This window comes from Acipenser ruthenus, chromosome 1 (assembly GCF_902713425.1).
Source record: "Acipenser ruthenus chromosome 1, fAciRut3.2 maternal haplotype, whole genome shotgun sequence".
Classification (NCBI taxonomy): Eukaryota; Metazoa; Chordata; class Actinopteri; order Acipenseriformes; family Acipenseridae; genus Acipenser; species Acipenser ruthenus.
Window position 1 is genome coordinate 99,989,556 of NC_081189.1, and position 21,502 is coordinate 100,011,057.

Genomic DNA, 21,502 nt, shown 5'->3' on the forward strand with positions numbered 1-21,502 from the left:
GAGCCCTAACCACTACTCCACACTGCTGCCCACTTTACTGCTCCCCACTTTACTACTTTACTGTAGTTAATGTGGTGCTGAAAAACACGCAGTCTTGCGCATGATGTGGTACAGAACATAAAAGCAAGATCACATTGACGTCATGCAAATCAAGCGCATTAACTTAACAAGCGACATCTGTCTGGAGAAAAAAAATTCTACAACCACGAGCCTGACATTCAGTTAATTGGTGTCTCTGCTGTGGAGTTATCCTGCGCAAGACTGCGTGTTTTTCAGCACCACATTAACTACAGTGAAGTGGGTGGGGAGACAAATGACAACTTCTGGCAAACACTAGTATTAACATTACAAAAAAAAAAAAAACCCTGCAAAAGCAGGTAAAGGGAACGAGTTAAATAAAAAAAACGGTATGTTTAAAACATGAAGACTTTACAATACCTTGAACCAGAGACGCATCGGAGTCAGTAATTATACGGACCTGCTGCACGTCACCTTTGTTTCTGTACATCACTTCAGTAAAGTAATGAAGTTATAGTAAGCGATCTGGCAATTGTAGGTTTTTAAATAAAACGCAATAAGTTTGACGCTGGAGATCACCTTGGAAAATAAAATGGGAGAACCTCTGGTAGCCCAGGCACATCCACAATGTACACAGGGTAAGGTGTTTGTTTTTTAAGTATCGTTAGTTATGTAACATACTATTGGTATTTACAAGTATGAATATTAATCAATCCATAGTTATTTTTATTTATTTATTTATTTTTACCGGGGCGGGTGGACGATATTATTGTTGAAATGTCATGAAAACAAAAGAATGAAAAAGCTGACATACCCATTCTCTTTTTTGTCTTTTAACATTACTGTATTTGAGAATGTCTGAAATGACATTGATTAAATTATCTCGAAAACTGTTGCATTTGCTGTAAAGTTCTATAGGCTTGTACTCGCGTGACGAAGTCTTGATACGTTTATTTCAAACCTCAAACTGTATAAAACAATAAGATATGTGGTTTTACACCTAATTATTGTTCTAAAAAATAAATAAAAATGTATGTCAGATTGCATTTGTACAGCGCTTAACAACACAATGTGAAGTTGCAGTTATACTTGTATACTTGTATTAATATTACACACTCACCGCGGACCTGTGACCCATAATTAAGAGAATAGCAGTACCTGATGAAACGACGGAGAATAGAAAATGAGTTACTGGCACTGGTAGCTACAGTTATATGAATATGAAGGTAACGTCTGCAAATATAAATCTGAAGGATGTTATCACTGTTAAGTTGTTTCCTTCAAATTTACGGACACACCTAGGGCCCTATCAGTGTGTGGGTCCCTGTGCAGTTACCCCGGCTGCACCGGTTTTCGTGATAAAAGAGGCTGTAGGGGCAGTGACAGCACAGAGGTGGGTATGTATTAAAAACACCCAGTGCATGACTGTAGCTGGTGCCACTAGGCACGTGTGGGGAATACGTTGCCATAGCCACATGAGGCGAATTGGGAATCCGTATGTGACGAACTGCATTTTTGATTAGTACATAAAAACACGATACCGTCGTCAGGTATGTTTTTATTAATTTATTTATAATTATTATTTAAATGCCATGAACACATAGAAGATAACATAAACAAACATTCCTACAATTAAAAAAAACAAAAAACAAAACAGAAACATACCCCTATGTGTACAGCAGCCCTTACGGAAATCCCCTATTGGAGTACTAAAAAAAAAAAAAAAAAAAAAAAGAACTATAGGAAATCCTATAGAAAGTTCTATAGTAAATTGGACAATGTTCCTATAGTACTACTGAAGGGCGACCCTTTTGAGTACTATAGGAGGATACTTTTTAAAAAAAATAATCCTATAAGATTTCTTTAAAACTTTTTTAGTCCTATAGAGTGTCCTATAGTACTACTATAGGATCCTATAGGACATTTCCGTAAGGGAGAGCATATCATGTACTTTTAAGGCTGGGGCGATGCCTAATTTTATATATTATATGCGTGTGTGTGTATATATATATATATATATATATATATATATATATATTTTTTTTTTTTTAAACACTGAAACTCAGAATCAATTATTGTAAGGTGACATTGGTTTTATGTTGGAAAATATTTTTAAGAAAAAAAAAAAACTGAAATATCTCAGTTAACACAGGCAGGCGCATCATACAGGGCGAGGCAATCCACACACAGGCGGAGGGCGTGCGCGAACCCGGGACCTCTCGCGCTAAAGCATAGCGTATATCTTCGCGTGTGATTACGTCACCTACCAGCCCTGCTGCTGCCTTCCCCCGTGCACGCTACAATATACACACCCCTCGTTATATCACCCCTTGCTATACTGCAGATTTGTATATATCGCGGTCCTTCAGTTGGCTCCACATTTTTACAGTCTAACTGCGCATGCCTTAGCTGCAGTATATATAGGCAATTGCACTTAGAATTACTGTTTGTTTTATTTCGTACTGCACGTCACAGACAAAAATATACAAAACAAATAAAAGCAAAGAATTAATATCATACTGTTATCATATACGCAGCAATGCACAAGCAAAAGTCACAGGGCAGTGACGTCAGCTCCCAAGCAACAAGCCTCCTATGTTTGGAATGGGATTCTTTCAATGCAGCGGATTTGTACATTTGAGAAAGGAGAGGAAGACTCATGAAATGAATTGGAGACTTAAGAAGCAATTACCCTCCGCTGTACAAATTAAAATGGTGTGCTGCTTTTTATAAGAAAAATGAAAGAAGCGGGTTGCGTAGAGGATTTATATTGGACCTTGATGCCCCCGATAAAACGAGGGAGTGGTTGTACAGTATTTGTTGGCCTATTTGTTTTTCTATGGGTGTCTCGCTATATCCCGGCCCTCGATGTATAGCAGATTTATATTGGACCTCGACACCTGTGATATATCGAGTGGGTGCTGTATATATATACAACTTATTTGTGTTGATTTGTACCAGTAGGCGGTCAAAGCAAAATCCCCCAAAAAGTTGTTTAAATCCATAACCTGTCAGAGTAACAGTCAATCAAGAGAAAAACTGCATAGGACATTTTAATAAAACGCAAACAATAACAGCAATGCTTTTCTAAAATGCAGATGTAAAAGACAACATTTCCCCTTTTCTTCTCTATCCAATCATTTCATTTATATTACAAAGTAGTTTTATGCAATGAAACGTGTAAAAACGGTTCCACTACTCCCTGCATCCTCTTTTAAAAAAAAAAAAAACCCAGCGGAGGTCTCAGTATCCCATATAGCACTGTGTCCCTGGTAGCGACTCACTAATCTGTATCAGAGCATCTTACGTGTTGACTCTCAGCCAAGAATTTGGAAAAGTAAAACACATGTTCAAAAATTATGGTTTTAAGACCATGGATGAGGCCTGCAGGGTTTTTATTGAGAACTATTCCGACATCTTTCCTGCTTTCGCAAAACTTGCAGCAATTGCAATTACAATGCCTGTATCTTGTGAACCAGCAGAACAGGGTTTTAACTGTCATACCAGCAAACACTCTCGTTTACGTGAGGATCATCTAAAACATGTGTAACAACACATTTTTATGGTGAAAATGCAGATTTGGAGATGGTATGCTTTTTACAAATGCACATTTTTAAAGGCTAGCGCGACCTCTACATCTCATTAAATGGTCACGCAAATTAGTTGTGTTACCGGAGTACTCCAAACATTAATTTCTTTACTTTTCTTTCTTGCCGTCTTACTTTAGAAAACAATTGTCAAACATCAGAAGGCATTGAAGCTCGGTCGATACAGTATTTGTAATTCTAGCACACGCTGTCTTAACTCCTGCACATATCTAATCCCATCAGTAAACACTCACAGGGGGGAGAAGGTGAGCTCAGTCGCATGCAGATTCAGAGAGTCAGACCTGAGGGGAGCAGAGAAGCTCTGTGCTTAATGCAAAAAATAATGGCTGATTCCAATTTTAATAAAAAATAAAAGCTTTTATTTGCTTAAAACCTTTACACAAAAATGATGCACAAGCTTGACTATCGATAGTTGTCAAATAATACGATACATCGATGCATCGCCTCAGCCTTATGTACTTTGACCTTTTTGTGCGTTTATTGGTAAAATGGGTTTTTGATAGTTGTGTGTTCTTTGCTTCCTTGGTTACTGCTTATTGGTTATCTGCTAAATGGTCAATAAAGGTGGATTTATACATACACAACTTGAGTGAGGCGAGCGACACAAAAAGCAAAAAAAGAAAAAAGAAAATCCCTACCATGTTTTTCAATGTGAGTGTCAACACTGCACAAAGAGATAGCATTGAAATATATATGAGGTAATTTTTTAGCTTTTTGTGTTGCTCTCCATCCTCGCTGTAGTCATGTGTGTAGAAAATCATCCTTAACACGGGTGAAAACGCTATGTTGTGTGAGTCAACATTCTCAGCACTCTGATTGTTGTATGTTTACAAGAGCTAGCTCTAAGGAGGACTGCTGCCATAGTAACTACTTTAATTGAAAATACACCTGTATTTAAATCAGCATTGTGCATTCTTCCTTCTGTTCATGACACTGATTTGTTGAATGTGCTTACAGTATAAGTTAATGATAGAGTGGATGCAATCATAACCTAACCCAAGGCGCCCAGTGTATTATTTCTAACCAGCTGATTTGGGCCAGCCCTGCCCAATATAAATCTGACTAACTTTGGCCCTTACCATCAGAGTGAAGTTGTCAGCACACAGATTCTAGAGGCACATCATGCCACGAACAAAAGAAATTCCTGAAGACCTCCGGAAAAAAGTTGTTGATGCTATCAGTCTGGAAAGGGTTACAAAGCCATTTCTAAGGCTCTGGGGCTCCACCGAACCACAGTCCGAGCCATATTGTCCAAATGGAGAAAGTTTGGGACAGTAGTGAATCTTCCCAGGAGTGGCCATCCTGCCAAAATCTCTCCAAGAGCAAGGCGTAAAATTGTCCAGGAAGTCACAAAGAACCCTAAAACAGAGATCTGCAGGCCTCTCTTGCCTTGGCTAAGGTCAGTGTTCATGACTCCAGCAGAAAAGACACTGGGCAAAAATGGGATTCATGGCAGAGTAGCAAGGCGGAAACCATTGCTTATTGGAACAGTGTGCTATGGACAGATGAGTCAAAAGTGGAACTTTTTGGCCGACATGGGCCCCGTTATGTCTGGTGAAAACCAAACACTGCATTCCACAGTAAGAACCTCATACCAACGGTCAAGCATTAATTAGGTTTAAAGTAGGTTTAAAGAGTAGGTAGTGGGGTTCCAAAAAAATAGTGTTACACGCCCCCACGTGTTGCTACAACTGTTTAAATAATGTACTTGTAAAAGAAAAGACAATCTAAAAACAAGGACATTAACAATAAATCCACTGGATCAGATGTCACGTTTTAAAATTAAATAAAACCCTTTATTGCTAAACAGTATTTTATCGCATGGATGTGCATGGCAGGGAAAATGTGTGGAATTATTTTGTAAGCTACAAGCACTTAACAGACAGTATTTGCTGTATTCAGCAAGAAACTGTCCTGCAGATTGCTCTGTGCAAGATCCATCCAGCGCTTTCAGGGGATGGGGAGATAGTGTTCCCTCTTTGTTTTACTTCATGAAATATCACCTCACTTCTGAAATTACCCATCTGCCCTATTCTTATCGGCTAATTTTAGGAACAGCTGCCACCTATACACACCATGCTGTCACCACTAAAGTGCAGTCAGAAAACTTCTCAAACTAATGGACTGAGATTAATATGTATAAACCTTAAAGGAGCATAAACTAGGACAAAAGTGCAGTTGAAACAGCTTGTATTAGAAATCTGATGAGGTTATTCTATTGAGTTGGTGTCTGCAATTATATATAAACAGTAGAAGAAAATGTCATTTTAGGTTACATGTTGTTCCTTTTTTTAGTTGACAGCACATTACTGCAGAATGGTTTATCTTGCAGAATATTTAAGGAATGTTCAACCATTTCCAAAAGATAATACATTATTGTACATGTCACCGATATGATAGCAAAAGTTCAATCAGGGAACTCATGTGATAGATAGAATATTTATTACAGATTAGACATGATAACACATTTATGCATATTATATGTTCTTGGTTAACACATTTAACATACTGTATAATAGGTCTTTGGCCTCGCCTCGGGGAACCCCTGCTCATAATCTTTCCACTGATAAGTGGAGAGGCTGACTGTAGGAAGCCATGGGCAGGGGGCAGGATAGCTGCCCTCCCCCTTAGAGGAAGACAAAAAAACAGGTGGAGGCTTGGGAGGAGGAGGCAAACTCAAACTCACAGCAGGAAGGTAATGGATCAGATAAGATTTAAATCCTTTCCTTCACATCAATGGACATGTTATTACATTGTTAGCGATAAGGTACTGCTATTTTGATTGACAATTGCCTGGTTATCAACACTTAATAAGCTTGATTTGATTGACTGATTAAAAGTGAGTTCCCTGCCTGAACCACTGCTTTGCTTAATGTATTGTAATAAACGGCATGTAGAATTCATTTTTGACCTCCTGTAAAGGAGGGTGACATGTTATTCTTTCTCAATGCTGTTAATTAAGGTTTTAGTTGGGAGATGTACTTCGAATAATATTTTCACAAGAAGCCTCCAAGGACTTTATTGTTTGTGGAAACACTGTTGCTAGGCGACTGTTATAACCATAGTGAACTGTAAGATAAACACTTTCCACTAATTCAAGATAATTTATGAGCCAAGTCAGATACATTTCTAACTATCGCAACCATTATTCCTCAACAAAAGTAAATTATGAGTAGGGGTTAAGGTTAGTATTGTTGAATAATTGCAAAACTAGTGTATGATGTTAGTAGTCTGAGTATTTCAAAGTTGTTATGAACCCAGTAACCTAAATATGGGGGTGTGACAGAGAGCGAATTAATCCTAGTCAACAATATCCCTCCCGACCTATGAGGACGCGGTATAACAGGAACAGTGTGCCTCATACTGGATGGTCTGGCAGTTCATTCCAGGGTCATTCAGAAGCCAGCCATCCAGGAAGGGGGTGGAGTCACAATGCCCGAAGTCATCACCCTAATGCAGTACGCAATGTGTCAGTCATGGAGACTGACACATCGCAGGGGGCATGGCTGAAGGTATAATAGGGGATGTGACGATGTAATCTGTTCCTTTGATGTAGTTACTGAAAGGACCCGTTTGGGAAACAGAAGTAATTCATTACCATGAGTGTTAAGTGTTTTGTTTGTTGCTAACTGTCTGTGCTTGTCATTGTAGAAGGCTAACCTCCGGGAGCTGTAGCTTAACCGCCAGCAATTAAACCCGGACTCCACTTCACCACTGTACATGAATAAACCTGTAAATCACCACTTTCACTAAGAGCACTCACTCTGGACTTGTGACCGTGTTGTGTTTGTGTGTATCTTCTTTAGTGTATTATTATTTCAGGACTGAACCCCCTGGTTTGCCTGAGCGATACACATCGTTGTGTAGAGCCAGGTATTATTATTTGTCAGCAAATAAAGAGCTGCTTTTTCACCGTGAACTGTCTTGCGTCTATCATTCCTGAGTACCGCATCACCACTGCACCTGGGTTTTTCACATCATCTTACTGGCTATAAAGAAACTGCATGTTAAACGGCATGTTAAACTGAGTAAACAAAGAAAAAAACAACATTGACCCAAAACCAGCCAATACAAAAGTTCAGGATAGCTTCTCTGTGTTGTTTTGGTTTCTATTAAAGATGGCCATCCAAAAGAGACAAGCTTTATTACTGCTGTAATAGATTATAAACAACACTCACTTTACAAACATTGTTCTCTGTACTTTGTATATTTTCAATACTATTCTTGGTATTTGATTCTTTTTTTTATTCACAGGAGCTATTTTATCTGTTGCCTGCCCAGCCTCCTCTGCACAGGCCCTGTGTCAAGTTACCAATGTATATGTCCTGAAGGCAATGAACATTTCAAATGGAAGCAACCTGGACAAATCATTGCCAGCAAATGATAAGTTCAACAACATCTACATTGGCTTGGTCCTTGCAATGAGCTCAAGTGTTTTTATTGGGTGCAGCTTTATACTCAAGAAGAAGGGTCTCCTGCAATTGGCTAAAAGGGGAACAACTAGAGCAGGTAAGCATTCCTGATTTGTTAACATGATTATTTTAATCATCTCCAGTTCTCTGTAATATCACATTATGCGTGTTCTATATAATCCCCTGTTCTTGTTTCTACTAAGATCATTATTTGAAATGCCTACTAAGTGTACCAACAAAATTACTTATGAAAACTAGTACTACTTGCATGTTATATTTGTACAAATATATATTTTTATGTTTTATTACAACCAACTCTTCATATTGTATTATATACCTGATTTTTGCTTGTGTTAAAAAGAATGTAACTTTGGGGTCCCCGAGTGGCTCATCTGGTAAAAACACAGCCACGTGGTGTGCAGGGTCAGTCGTACAACGCTGGTTTATGTCCTGGCTGTGGGGAGTCACTGGTCTTCGCTGGGGATTACAAACGGAACGTCGAATTGGCTCTGGCGCTTCCATGGGTTAGGGAGGAAACAAACAGCAGGGACCGCTTCTCCTCATCGAGCTGCAGCGGACCGTACTGGCCAGGCGTCTGGTGAGCCCAGCCGGACACCTGCAGGGCTGGTCTTTGTCTTCCAGGGGTCCAGTAGCTCACTGACATCCACTCTCGAGTTCCTAGGTGCAAAAGAGGAAATTGGCTGGGTCTTGGAATCGAAGGACCCCCACTGAACCTTCAGTTCACCTGAGCTGTGTGGGGGTGCTGCAGTGAGGGAACATAATTGGACATTCTAAATTGGGGAGAAAATCAGGGGTAAAATAATTGGATACTCTAAAGAAAAAGAAAAAAAGACAGTAAAGTAGAATAATGTTCCACCCTGTATCAAAAAGGTAACACACACGGGGGCTCCCGAGTGGCACATCCAGTAAAGGATGCAGCATGCGCCCTATAGCCTGGAGATCGCATGTTTGAAACCAGGCTATGTCACTGCCGACCGTGACCGGGGGTTCCTAGGGGGTGGTGCACAATTGGCAGAGCGCCACCCAGGTAGGGAGGGCTTAGGTCGGCAGGGGAATCCACGATTCCCCGCGCACCAGCGACCCCTGTGGCCAATAGGGTGCCTGCGGTTCTGAAGTGGAGCCATCAGATCTGTGTTGTCCTCCGGCACTATAGTTCTGGTGGTCCCGCTGTGGATCTGCAGTGCAAAAAAATGACGGATTGGCAGGAGCACGTTTCGGAGGACGCGTGTTCCAGCCTCCGTTTCCTGAGACGCCAGGGGGTTGCAGCGGAGAACCGGGATACAAATAACAATTGGGCATTCCAAATTGGGGAGAAAAATAAATAAATAAAAGGTAACACACACATTAATGCAGCAGTCCTGTAATTTGTGCTTGTTTTTCAGGACTGGGGGGCCACGGTTACCTCAAGGAATGGATGTGGTGGGCTGGACTTATTACCAGTAAGTTGTGGATAGTAACTGTGTGAATAAGGTGTAATAAGGCATTTACGCGAACAGTGGCTTTCCATTATTATTAGTCAAAACTGCAGAAAATGGTACCTACTGTAGTACTATTCAGCTGGAGATGCAGCTTACATAAAGAACAATATTATACCTCAATGTTAAATAAATATTAGTGTGCAAACATATTGAACAAAAGAGAGTTATTTCCACAAGAAAATGGAATCTTAAAAGATATTGGACCCAATGTATCATTGAGTTTGTTGTGATTTTGTTCATTTCAATTATGTCATTTTTTTGTATTTTTTTTTCAAGTCATGTATTATATAAATACATTGTGTAGAAAGAGATGTATTGAAAATGATACAATATTTAAGATGCATTTAATGAATGGGAACTTAGCTTGCCAGCTCTACAGAGGCGAATAAAGCTCATAGAAAAGTACAAACACCAAGCAGTGTTTTTTAAACCAACACCTTGTTATTTCGTGATAGTATGTGATATTAAAGTGAAATTATGAAAATAGATATTTCATGCTATTCATAGAAAATTGGTTCACATGACTAAATCCAATATACTAACCTTAAGGAGAAACGATCATATACAAATAAGTTGAAAGTTGAAAAAATGAAATGAAAATACCTAGATACAAAAGAAAATACTGTGATACGTAGAACCCCTATTGTTAAAGACAACCCAGATATAATATTTTTGTATTCATTGTCAGTGGATTTTTCTCTTTTTCTTTTCAGTGGGAGCAGGGGAAGTAGCCAACTTTGCTGCCTATGCCTTTGCACCTGCCACACTGGTCACTCCCTTAGGTGCACTGAGCGTTCTCATAAGGTATAGACACATTTATAAATGTGAGTTGATGTTCAGATAGTTTGAGCGGGCAAGACAGGTTCAATTCAATTTATAAAAAAAAACACTCAATTTGTTAGGAGACTGTAAAAGGGGGCCATTTTAATGACTCAAAGTGCAGTGTCACAAATTGCTTAAACGTGCTACATGCACATTGTGGTTTAGGTAGAAATGACAAAATGAGGTAGAGCTGACATGTGATGAGTACATGGCCAAGTAATTACACTCGCTTGCTATCACTTTGTAGGCTGTGGGTTTAAAACGCAGTGGTGTTATATCCCCCACACAATTCTGCCTAATGAGAAAGGAAGCATTGTCTTTTAAAAAGCTGCCAATACTGTCATTGTTAGATGTTAGCAATACAACTGGTGGGCCAGACGGAGAGCTGTACGCCAAAAAGACTTTTATAACAGTGCTATATGAACTTCAAAAACATTTTCTGTTATTTATTTATTTATCTATTTATTTATTTATTTATGCTGTATCAGCTATATTTAAACAAAATATATAAAGTCATATTTACTATCCAACCTGGCCTCACTTATTTTCTTGACTGATTCATATATTAAGTATGTACTGCACACTCAGCTCATAGTGGAAAATGAAATGATCCCCAGGAAGACTATTGTTACCTCCAGGGTGCAACTCCCTCACCCTGCGGTAAGAATAGTCTTCCCTCGGGGCTATCATTTTCCACTATGACCCTCCTCTCCAGTCCATATTTACTATATATATGTTTATTTTTAACAGTGCAGTGCTTTCCTCCTACTGCTTGGATGAGCAGCTTAATATTCATGGTAAACTGGGCTGCATGCTGAGTCTTCTGGGATCAACAGTAATGGTAATACACGCTCCACGAGAAGAAGAAATAAAAACTTTACATGACATGGGAAGCAAGCTGAAAGACACAGGTCAGTATATAACTAGGTGTAGCCACTTTAAAATGGAGTGTGCGCAGAATATTTGACTGTTGGTATTGCAAGGAGGCAGTCAAGTAAATTCTGAAACTTACATAATAAAAACTTGCTGTATACTTTAAGATGTGGTAGGATAATACCATATTCTTTTGTTTGACTAACCTGTTTTAAATGTGTGGGCATTAAATATATGCATTTCTTTTATTTACAGGTTTTATAGTTTTCGCCACCATTGTAATCACAATCTCATTGGTATTGGTGTGTGCCGTTGCTCCAAAAAAGGGACAAAGCAACCTCTTGATTTACATCTCCATCTGCTCTCTGATTGGAGCCTTTTCTGTATCTTCTGTGAAGGGCCTGGGTCTCGCAATCAAAGAGCTACTTGAAGAAAAACCAGTATACAAAGATCCATTGGCCTATATTCTTCTAGCGACATTGGCGATTTCAGTTAGCACCCAGATCAACTACCTCAACAAAGCGCTGGACACCTTCAACACATCAGTAGTGACACCAGTGTATTATGTGTTTTTCACCACAGTGGTGGTCACATGCTCTGTAATTCTTTTCAAAGAATGGAACAGCATGAGTGTGGCAGACATATTTGGCAACCTCAGTGGATTCTGCATCATAATCATTGGCATATTTCTCTTGCAAGCCTTTAAAGACTTGAACTTTACATGGGAGCTGCTACCAACTTCAGCTAACAAGGGCAGCTATCATGTAACAATGAGTGGACCTGATGACCAACAACACAATCTGTTGGAAAACATGGATAATCAATGCATTGTGCATGAGAATGAAAATATATATTGCTGTAAAACAGAACAGCTAGAGGATAGCCACTAAAACATATTTAAAGGTCCCTCTATAAAATGTTTATGTGATTGGTATGGCACCAGACACATTTTTGCTTGCACATTACATTGAGGACCTGTTATATAAATATTTTGCTCCAGCACATAATTTTTATTACATTTTCTCTGAAATAAATATATATATATTAATATCATATTGTTCATATTATAGAGCTATCAAATGAAATTAATTGCGCAACACAAAATGATGCTTTTCCCCATAATGTTCAATCTACACATTTGTTGAGTACTAATTCATGATAGTAAGACATCTTCTGGCATTGTGAATATATATGAATATCTAATAGTTTGTCAGAATGTAATCTATTCAAATCACTCATAAAACCCATTACCATTTGACTTTCAGACAATACTTCACTAAGACACAACTCTTCTGAGGAGTGTCCAATAATTCCATTTCCGCGTTCCGTGATTCTAGAACAAATCACTCAAAGGACAATTTGAGTGTTGGTGAGAAAATTGATTTTATATTACACGGTTGAAACAAAAATAAATAAGTGCAGATAAAATATGAGTAGGTGGTCAGTAGTTTGGTGATAGGTGGGTTAATATAAACCTCAAGGTTTTTGTCAGCCTGTTAGGTTACTTCTATAGCGAACATTATCGTGCGGTAGGTGAATTCCAAACCTAAAAGATTTGTCAATGTATAACAACACCTTGTTGAACCACGGGGAGACAGACACTGATGCTAAATTACAACAGAAAAAAAAAAACGTTTTTAAATATTGGACTGTCTCTGTATGTTAACAAACTTTACATTTATACTTTTATGTATGTATAACTTTTGAATTTTTTATAATATTGTAGTTTTATAAATGTACAACCTATATTATTATTTAATATTAATTATCATAATATTGAATTTCTCTGTTGTGACTTTTTTTCCCAGAAATTAACTGTGTATCACTGAAATTAATTATTGTAAAGGTATATTGTGAATGTTATATTCTATGGCTTGTATATAATAAATGGTATATGCAATGAAGTTATTTTGCCAGAAGAAAGAAAGATAAGGTTATGACATGTGTATATGTGGTAGAATGGCTTGTGGGGTGATGATGTAAGACCAGGAAATGAATCCAAACAAACAACGTACTGGTGGGTTGAATGAGTCGCTAGCCGCGCTCAGTATTTATTTACAGAATAATAAACACACTTTCAAATAACAAAAGAAAACGGCACTTTGGCCAAAATAAACAAACACAAACGAACAAAGGACACGAGTACCTTCAGGATGGTTCAAAGTAAGTAGCACTCGTTTTGTTCCTTTGCAGTTTGTTTTACGTGCGACAAGTCTCTCTGCAACTCAGTCTGACACGCTCCCGTCTGCAAAAGCTGCTGGTTTCTTATAGTGGTGGCCGAGAGATTAACTACCTATCAATTATCTTATTAACCCCTCGGACACACTTTGTACAAGTTTAATATGCCTGCGTGACTGGCAGCTAATTAAATAATTACTAGCCAACAGTCACACATTCCCATGAGATGTACTAAATCACAAACATAAAACAATAACAAACAATGGCAGATGGCACTTTGCTCGTCCTGCATTTAAATAATAACACAAATAAAAAATAATGCAAAAGATAATGTGCACAGGGGATATGTACCCCGTCACATATCTCCCCACCTTGTGCGCAGCACACATTACCTCAATGGCCATCTCTCCTGGTGGACACCACAATCCCCAGGTGGTGACGTGCAGGCATCCCCAGGCGATGGTGAACAGGCGTCCCCAGGCGATGGTGAGCTGGCCTCCCCGGGCGGTGCAGGCTTGGGTAGGAGTTGATCCTTGGGAGGCAATGGTGGGAGCAACAGTTAGTCTCTCTCTTGTGGCGGAGGTGGGAGCAGCAGATAGTCTCCCTGTAGCGGTGGAGGCAGGAGCAGCAGGTAGTCTCCTATCTCTGGAGGCTGGTGAGGCCCTCCCTCAGTCGCTGGAGACTGGTGCGGCTCTCCCTCGCACGCTGGAGACTGGTGTGGCTCTCCCTCGCACGCTGGAGACTGGTGCGGCTCTCCCTCAGTCGCTGGAGACTGGTGCGGCTCTCCCTCAGTCGCTGGAGACTGGTGCGGCTCTCCCTCGCGCGCTGGAGACTGGTGCGGCTCTCCCTCGCGCGCTGGAGACTGGTGCGGCTCTCCCTCGCGCGCTGGAGACTGGTGCGGCTCTCCCTCAGTCGCTGGAGACTGGTGCGGCTCTCCCTCAGTCGCTGGAGACTGGTGCGGCTCTCCCTCAGTCGCTGGAGACTGGTGCGGCTCTCCCTCAGTCGCTGGAGACTGGTGCGGCTCTCCTTCTCGTGCTGGAGACTGGTGCGGCTCTCCCTCGCGCACTGGAAACTGGTGTGGCTCTCCCTCGCGCGCTGGAGACTGGACATTTTGTCACAGTCTGAGTAGCACTACACTGCTCAGCAGCAATTGTACCACTAGCTGGTAAATCAGCACGCTTAACCTGCCTAGTGTAGGGCCCTGGCTTAATAAACCGTGAATACAAGAGCCTGGAACTCCTGTGTGAGCCTCCTTCATTTCCACTCAACGCTACAATATAGTCTGATGTTATTTCTCCAGAAGTGCTAGTTTTCTGTAGCCTTTATGTAACACCAGAACCGGCACGGCAGTCATTTTGCCAGTTTTGCGGGTTTCAAAAATTTAAATTTCTCTGCTTGAAAGTCTCTGTCTGAAAGTTATGCAGTTGTCTGTTCATGACTTTTTCTAAATACATGTATTAAATACCCTGACGCCATTTCAAAGGCAGGATCACGAAAATAAGGAAGTTATAATCCTGCCCACCTAGAACCGCCAAAGCAGTTATTTTGATTGCCTTTTACAATACATGTTTTTATTTTGAATATAACCTACAGTATTCTATTTTTTTATTTATATAGAAACCTGTTGTTATCTCTGCTTTACCTGGCAGCCATCAATTTCTTTGTTTTGTACAAGGAATGCACCGGGGAAACTATCAGTAGGAGAGATTTCATCTTGATGCTAGTCACAGCGTTTTCTCAGAAACATTTCGATCAGAAAACTGCAAAGCTGCAGAGTGCTGCTGCTCAACCTGGATTCTGTGCTGCACCAAGTGACACACACACACAAGAGAAAACATGTTACTTTCATTTTAAATTAAAAAATAATTTCATTTGTACAGTTTTGTATGTACATATACCTGTTTACACACTAGTTTCTCTTGAAATGTCTATTTTATTACAGTTTTTCATTTTTTTAAGTAGTGCTTTTTATGTAGTAAGTTAGAAAATAAACCCTTTTATGTTTAATTGTTCATTTAAATATGGCGTTTCGGCTGTGCAGATGTTTGATACTGATGTTGTTTAAAATGTAACCGTCATAATGACTGCCGGTGGCGTTTTAGGTATGAGTATAACCACAGCGGTTCTAATCCAATCTCAGTTCTAATCTCTGTCATCAATCTGCATATATGAGGAAATGTATGGTACTTTTATACAATATTGCACAGAACAGCCTTTGAAAAATATATGTTGTGGGTTCTGGAAGTCTTCCCGCACTGTTCTTTTAAAAGAGCTGATTTCTGTGCAGCTGACGTCACTATGGGCAGGTGTTGGATATTTAAATACTCTCCTCCACATCACACAAGCTGTGTCTGATTACAGTACAGTTTTTTGGGAAAAAAAAACACGTGGCATGATATTTCATCTGGAAAAATGAATAGAGCTCTGTTATAAAATTATTAATATTTTGGATTTTTCATCTACTGCAACATCTGTAGTTTCTACCACTGTGTGAGAGAATTATTAAAGATCACAGACGAACCCTGGATTGTGGAGGTGAGCAAGTAACATTAATTATGTAATCTTTTCTCTTCCTTAGATTTTCTCTTTCTACAGCAGTGCAAGTACCCATGGTATTTCAGAATGTGCCGTGTTATTTAACAATGCAATAAACATAAAGAATATAGTGTTTATTTCCCCTGATAGCTAAATTAAATATCAATTAAAATAATTCAAATGATGCAGCTGCAGATGATGCAAATATCACAATAATAGAGGTGTATCATTACTCTGTGACTATGGTATCTATTTATGTCAGTTACACTTGAATATGAAAAAGACGCAATATAATGAAATGCCTCAATACTGTCTTTATATTCTTAATTCATTGGGGGTGATGGTGGTGGATGGTGTGTGTGTGTGTGCATGGGGGGGAGGATTTGTAGGTTTACATTAGAAATAAGTGTTGATAATTGATTACATGGCTATACTTTATACCTGAACTGTTTATCATGTGTCACCACTATACTTACAACTACTATTGATACATTGCACATTGGTACATGATCTGCATGCTTTCTTCTAACATCCAATCAAAACAAATCCACTTTCTGAGCACTAATTGCCCCCTGAATGACAGAGCCTACCACCTCCACAGATTTATGGGGAATACTCATGTCATCTTTCAACAAACCTTTGCAAAAATGTTGTCAATGTTTACATTTATGTTAAAAAGAAACACATTTGTTTTGCTGTTGTTTTTATACTCTTTTTAAAAAGCTATTATTATGGACATGGGAAAGTCTAATGCCTGCAAGATATAGCCTTTACGTTACCATAGTAACAAGTATGCTAGAAAAAGAGGCTGACAGAGGGAATAGTAGACACTGTGAATTCAGTCAGAGTTTAGGAGTGGGTATGACTGGAAATACGCAGGAGAAGAAAGTAAAGCCACAAAGACACAAAGCAAGAGATATATGTGTTTTACCAGGCAATAATTTACAGGGTTTCATAAATGTGATATATTTATCTGTTTTTCAGGAATGTCTTATTAGTTAAGGTTAGGATTAGGTTAAATGTTTTGGGTAAAATTGCAACTGTCAGTACAGATTACAAAATTATACAACCAGTGCTGTGCGATATTGGTGTGGTGATGTAATATACAGTATAGAATGGCCTCTTAGAGAGCACTGAGTGGGTTCATATGCTACACAAAACGAATACTGTATACATTATTGCAAGTTATACACTGGTGATCCGGCCTTTCTACTGTGCAAACTGTACAGTGTGTTGTACTGTAGTTCTTCTTACCTAAGGTCAAATCTGTCTTTCTCAGATGGTGCTCAGCCACAGATAATTGGATCTTGAATACCCATTTTTCCCTTGTATTTTGGTCTGTGAGAATGTATGATTACTGTGCTTGTTTTTTATGCCTGATGAAAACAAGGAACTGAACTGAATTGAATTGTAAATAGAGATGTCAGAAGCCATCCAAATGGAATCTCTCTTGTATCTTGAGATATGAGTTCAATTTATTTCTGTTCACCATCCCTTAATTTAAGTATAATAGAATTGTGTTTAATTAAATGAAACATGTGTATACTAAGCTATTAGTGTCTTAAGACATATTTTCATGAAGATGACTGTTTACATTTGTGGTCAAACCTACTTTGTGCATAATCTATGTACAGAAAGAAAATGATCAAGCCCAGTGTCTAAAAGTAATCATTATGTTTGTCTGTGTTTTAGAAAAAATTAAAAAATGCAGAAGATGAACCTTGAAATAAAGAACATCTCCTTCACCTCGGCTTCAGTCTCCTGGCCACCGAATCCTTATACCTGCCCAGCTAATCTCTACAGGCTTATATATCGCCCGACTTGGAACAGTATTTTGTCAGGCTTTTCAAGGCAGAATTTTCACCGTGAGGAAAAGGTTCCGCTGGGTAGCAGCTCTCTAACTCTGCAAAGGCTTAAACCATCAACCAACTACATCCTCTGTGTCACGTGCCAGGGGTCCCAGCCTTCCAGGGACCAGTGTGCTATCTTTCACACACTGGCCAAGGACCCTGTGGTTCTCACTAGTAGGACGTTAGACCTGGCTTCAGTGGTGTGGTTTACCAGCAGTATTCTCCTAATCATAACTGCCATCGTGCTGCTTCATGGCTGCTTCAAGCTGTGGTGCAGGAAATGCAAAAGGAAACAATACAGCTCTGCAGAGACTGTTAGTTTTCAAGGCAGGAGTGGCCAAGCCTGGCCTGGGGGTAATGTTGAGACTGCCCTTGCGAACGACCATTGCGACATCCCATCCCTGTCAATCCTGGAAAAACAAACAGAAGGCAAATCAGAAGACTTGATTGGGACAAAGGGTGTGCTGGCTTACAACAAAGACAAAGATAAAATGGCCATTTTACCACAGAGTATCCATGAATAGCAAATGTGTGTTTTAGCCTTGTTCATATGCTGTAGTTTTTACTGAACAAAAGAAGGAATCTGCTTCTACATGTGGTGTGTTTTTTTTTAACTGTGGCCATATTTTTAACCTTGTAAACCTGCAAATAAATACCACTGCTTTGTATACTGATACACTTATTCTTTTTACATATGGCCACAGATGTTCTTTTGAAAATAATATTTTTAAAAAAGCATTATATTTACACAGGGTAGACCATTTTTACTGGAGTATACTACTTTTTCCAAAGAAAATAAAATAAAATACATTGTAATATACTGGGTTTGTTCGATGCTAAAAATCTGTTATCACATGTTAGGCATTGACATTTTGGCTTTCCTAGTATTAAGTACAGTAAGCCACTAACCAAGCTCGCTGATATTATGACTTAACAGTGTGCAAAGTCAAAAGGTTACATGCCTGTAGAGAGGGGATCTGCCTGCCTAATTTACTAAGTCACCAGACCCCACAGACTGATAACCTTTTTTTTTTTTTTTAGCGTGGAAAAAATTATTCCTTTTGGAGCTATTAATAAAGGTAGTTTAATTTAGTTGGTATACATTGTTTTATTCAGTATGTGTATGGTATGTATTTAAATGTCATTCAAAAATTAATGAGCTTATATTTTGTGAGTTAATAAAAAGTTAACAATACAGCTATTTATTATGAAGTTTAATATTTGTTGCATCAGTTTTAAATTGTTTTCAATACTGATACTGTCCCATATAAGGTGATAAGGTGGCCTCCTCTCATTTGTAAACTTTCTTATGTTCTTATGTTCCTCTTATTTCTGTACATGATAAAATTATACAATTATTTCAATCAAACAATGCAGTATTCGAAATGCACCATCACACTGATTACGAGAATGTTAGCAAAGGTAAGCCCTTTTAGGCCATAACAACTGTCCTTCTTTCCTGATACAAGCTAGTGGTTCATTTAGAAGACCAAACGCAGTGTCTCGCCTACATTGTACTGTAAATATCTTAAGAACGTGAATTTCCCTTAAACAAGACCTTGGACCTTTAAGACGAGGGCTCAGGGTGACTAACTTTTGGCTTGTACACACCAAAACGTATTATCCATTTCCATAAGGGTCTATCTCGGCGGCCATTTTTTTCACATCGTTTTGTGTTTTTTTTTTAAACTTTTAATTTATAATAATTAAGTTACTTTGTCAAAAATTAACAGTCATGCCAGTACAAAATAGTAATATAATTAGACAAACGTTTTTTTTTGTTTGTTTGTTTTTTATGTATTTCATGTTATTTTTCTCTAGTACTACTGTACTGTTCTGGTCTATAACTGTACAGTCTTTTAGAACTAGACTATAGACTGTAGCCTTTTAGAACTAGAACCCAACATTTTTATGGTTCTGGAAATCTTTTTTTACACGAATGAGAACTAAATCAACCCATTCTATTTTTCTTCTTCATTTGTTCAATACACTGGAGCCGTTTTATAAAAGGTATTATTAGTACTTGGTTGTGGTTTTCTTCCTTTGAATAGCCATTGGAAAGAAATCGCTTTAGACAATGCTACCTAATTAGTTGTAGCAATCATTCTTTTTAAAATTATTTAAAATGATATATTTCTTTGTATACATTCACAGATACAAAAAATGAATACAACATGCAGTAATAAAGTAAAACATACTGTATACCTTATATACAGATATATATATATATATATATATATATATATATATCAATGAAATGTGAGCCCAGTGGTATTGTTAATGCGACAAAGCCACACAGGACTGCATTTTTGCAGAAATCTATAAGACATTTTTTATTATTTTTTTTTATTACTGTAGATGTAAGTATTTACTACAAGTCATTATTACTAGATATATTCTGCCATGTCCAGTTTTGAATTGACTATTGATTTCTTGACACCCCTAAGTGCAAATGTTCAGAATAAGATACCAGACACTGTAGCTTTCAGAATTGTTTTCCTCTTGCGGTTTTGATGAGCACTGTCTGCCATAGCAACACAAACAAAACAGGCTGTTGGGTTTATTAACCGCATCAAACTAGAACTGATTAGCCTTTGTAATGCTTAAGCACAGCCTTTCATTTATTTGCTTTTCGCTCATACCTAATTAGTAGACTCTCAAATTAAAATGTATGAGCAATGTCAGCCGATCAGCAGTTACAAAGCACACTGCAGTTTAACCATTTGAATAACTTGATCATTTCCCTGACACTTTGGAGTATTATCATTTCTTAAGGAGGCATACAGAATGAACCTTTTACCTCTGGCTTACCTGAAATGAGTTGGGTGTTCTAATATGCGGAGATCAAAGAGGTATAGTTTGCCATTTAAATAGGGTGCAAGGGTGCACTGAGGTGTGCATAGACTGATATTAAATACAACAAAAGAAAATTCATACAACTGAGCAAAAGCATGGACCACACTGTAAGAGAGCTTGTGTTCAATTTGTGGTTGTCAGTTTATGAGCCACCACATTAGACACAGTACTAAGAGAACTGGTCTTGTGACTATGGTGAACTTCTTTCTGTATAAGTGCAACATATTTCCATAAACGTATAAAACAAATATGTATCTGTTGGTCACTGCAAGTAGCTCTTACCTAAATGTGTTTCACATTCACTTATAAGGTAAGAATGAGGTGGTGATGATTTGTGATATGAAGTAACAGGAAGTTTGTATTTCCTCTGCAACACGTTTCTGAATCAGACATGGTTTAGAATTTTTTACATGTATAATGCCTTATTTTTGCAGTCTTTATGAGTTCTTTTTCATGTCTAGATTCAATGTTTATTAAAGTTTATTTCATTTTCATGGGAAGGGTTTTCAAGAGACATCTGATAAAATTGGTAGCCCATGGAGAACATTGCAAATCTGCTGTAGCTGTTTGGTAATAGTATGTGGTAAACAAAGAATTAAATATGTCTTACATATCAGTTGCCAACGCAATCAAGTTCAACAAAACACAATGACACTCAATGAAACAACCTTTTAGATTTAAATTGCTTTAAAAAATAAAATAAAAATGAATACAAAGACCAGCTTTGTGATATAGAGACATTGATTACAATTACCAATACATGAATTCTGATAAACTAACATACAAAGAGTCAGTTATTGCACAGAAATCCTTTCCAGAAAAAAGGAGATGTATTGACAGTTTGTGGTGGA

General features: G+C 38.4%; 2 protein-coding genes across 2 annotated transcripts; both read left to right on the forward strand.

Moving 5' to 3' along the window:
* Window positions 1-202: 202 nt before the first annotated feature.
* On the forward strand, window positions 203-13,144 carry LOC117421071 (magnesium transporter NIPA2-like). Its single transcript, XM_034034980.3, has 6 exons — window positions 203-656; window positions 7,881-8,135; window positions 9,442-9,498; window positions 10,251-10,341; window positions 11,110-11,270; window positions 11,488-13,144. Exons 1-6 carry the CDS (start codon window positions 611-613, stop codon window positions 12,120-12,122), a joined length of 1,245 nt encoding a protein of 414 aa, XP_033890871.1. The 5' UTR covers window positions 203-610; the 3' UTR covers window positions 12,123-13,144.
* A 2,627-nt stretch (window positions 13,145-15,771) lies between these two features.
* Window positions 15,772-18,942, forward strand: LOC117420613 (fibronectin type III domain-containing protein 9-like). Its single transcript, XM_034034103.3, has 2 exons — window positions 15,772-15,945; window positions 17,638-18,942. The coding sequence occupies exon 2, from the start codon at window positions 17,651-17,653 to the stop codon at window positions 18,317-18,319; it is 669 nt and encodes a 222-aa protein (XP_033889994.2). The 5' UTR covers window positions 15,772-15,945; window positions 17,638-17,650; the 3' UTR covers window positions 18,320-18,942.
* The last annotated feature ends 2,560 nt before the right edge of the window (window positions 18,943-21,502 follow it).

Coding starts and splice junctions, on each gene's coding strand:
- LOC117421071 (XM_034034980.3), top strand. CDS start 611: ATGGGAGAACCTCTGGTAGCCCAGGCACATCCACAATGTACACAGG. Junction 657..7,880: donor ACATCCACAATGTACACAGG/GTAAGGTGTTTG, acceptor TTTTATTCACAG/GAGCTATTTTATCTGTTGCC. Junction 10,342..11,109: donor GCACTGAGCGTTCTCATAAG/GTATAGACACAT, acceptor TATTTTTAACAG/TGCAGTGCTTTCCTCCTACT.
- LOC117420613 (XM_034034103.3), top strand. CDS start 17,651: ATGCAGAAGATGAACCTTGAAATAAAGAACATCTCCTTCACCTCGGCT.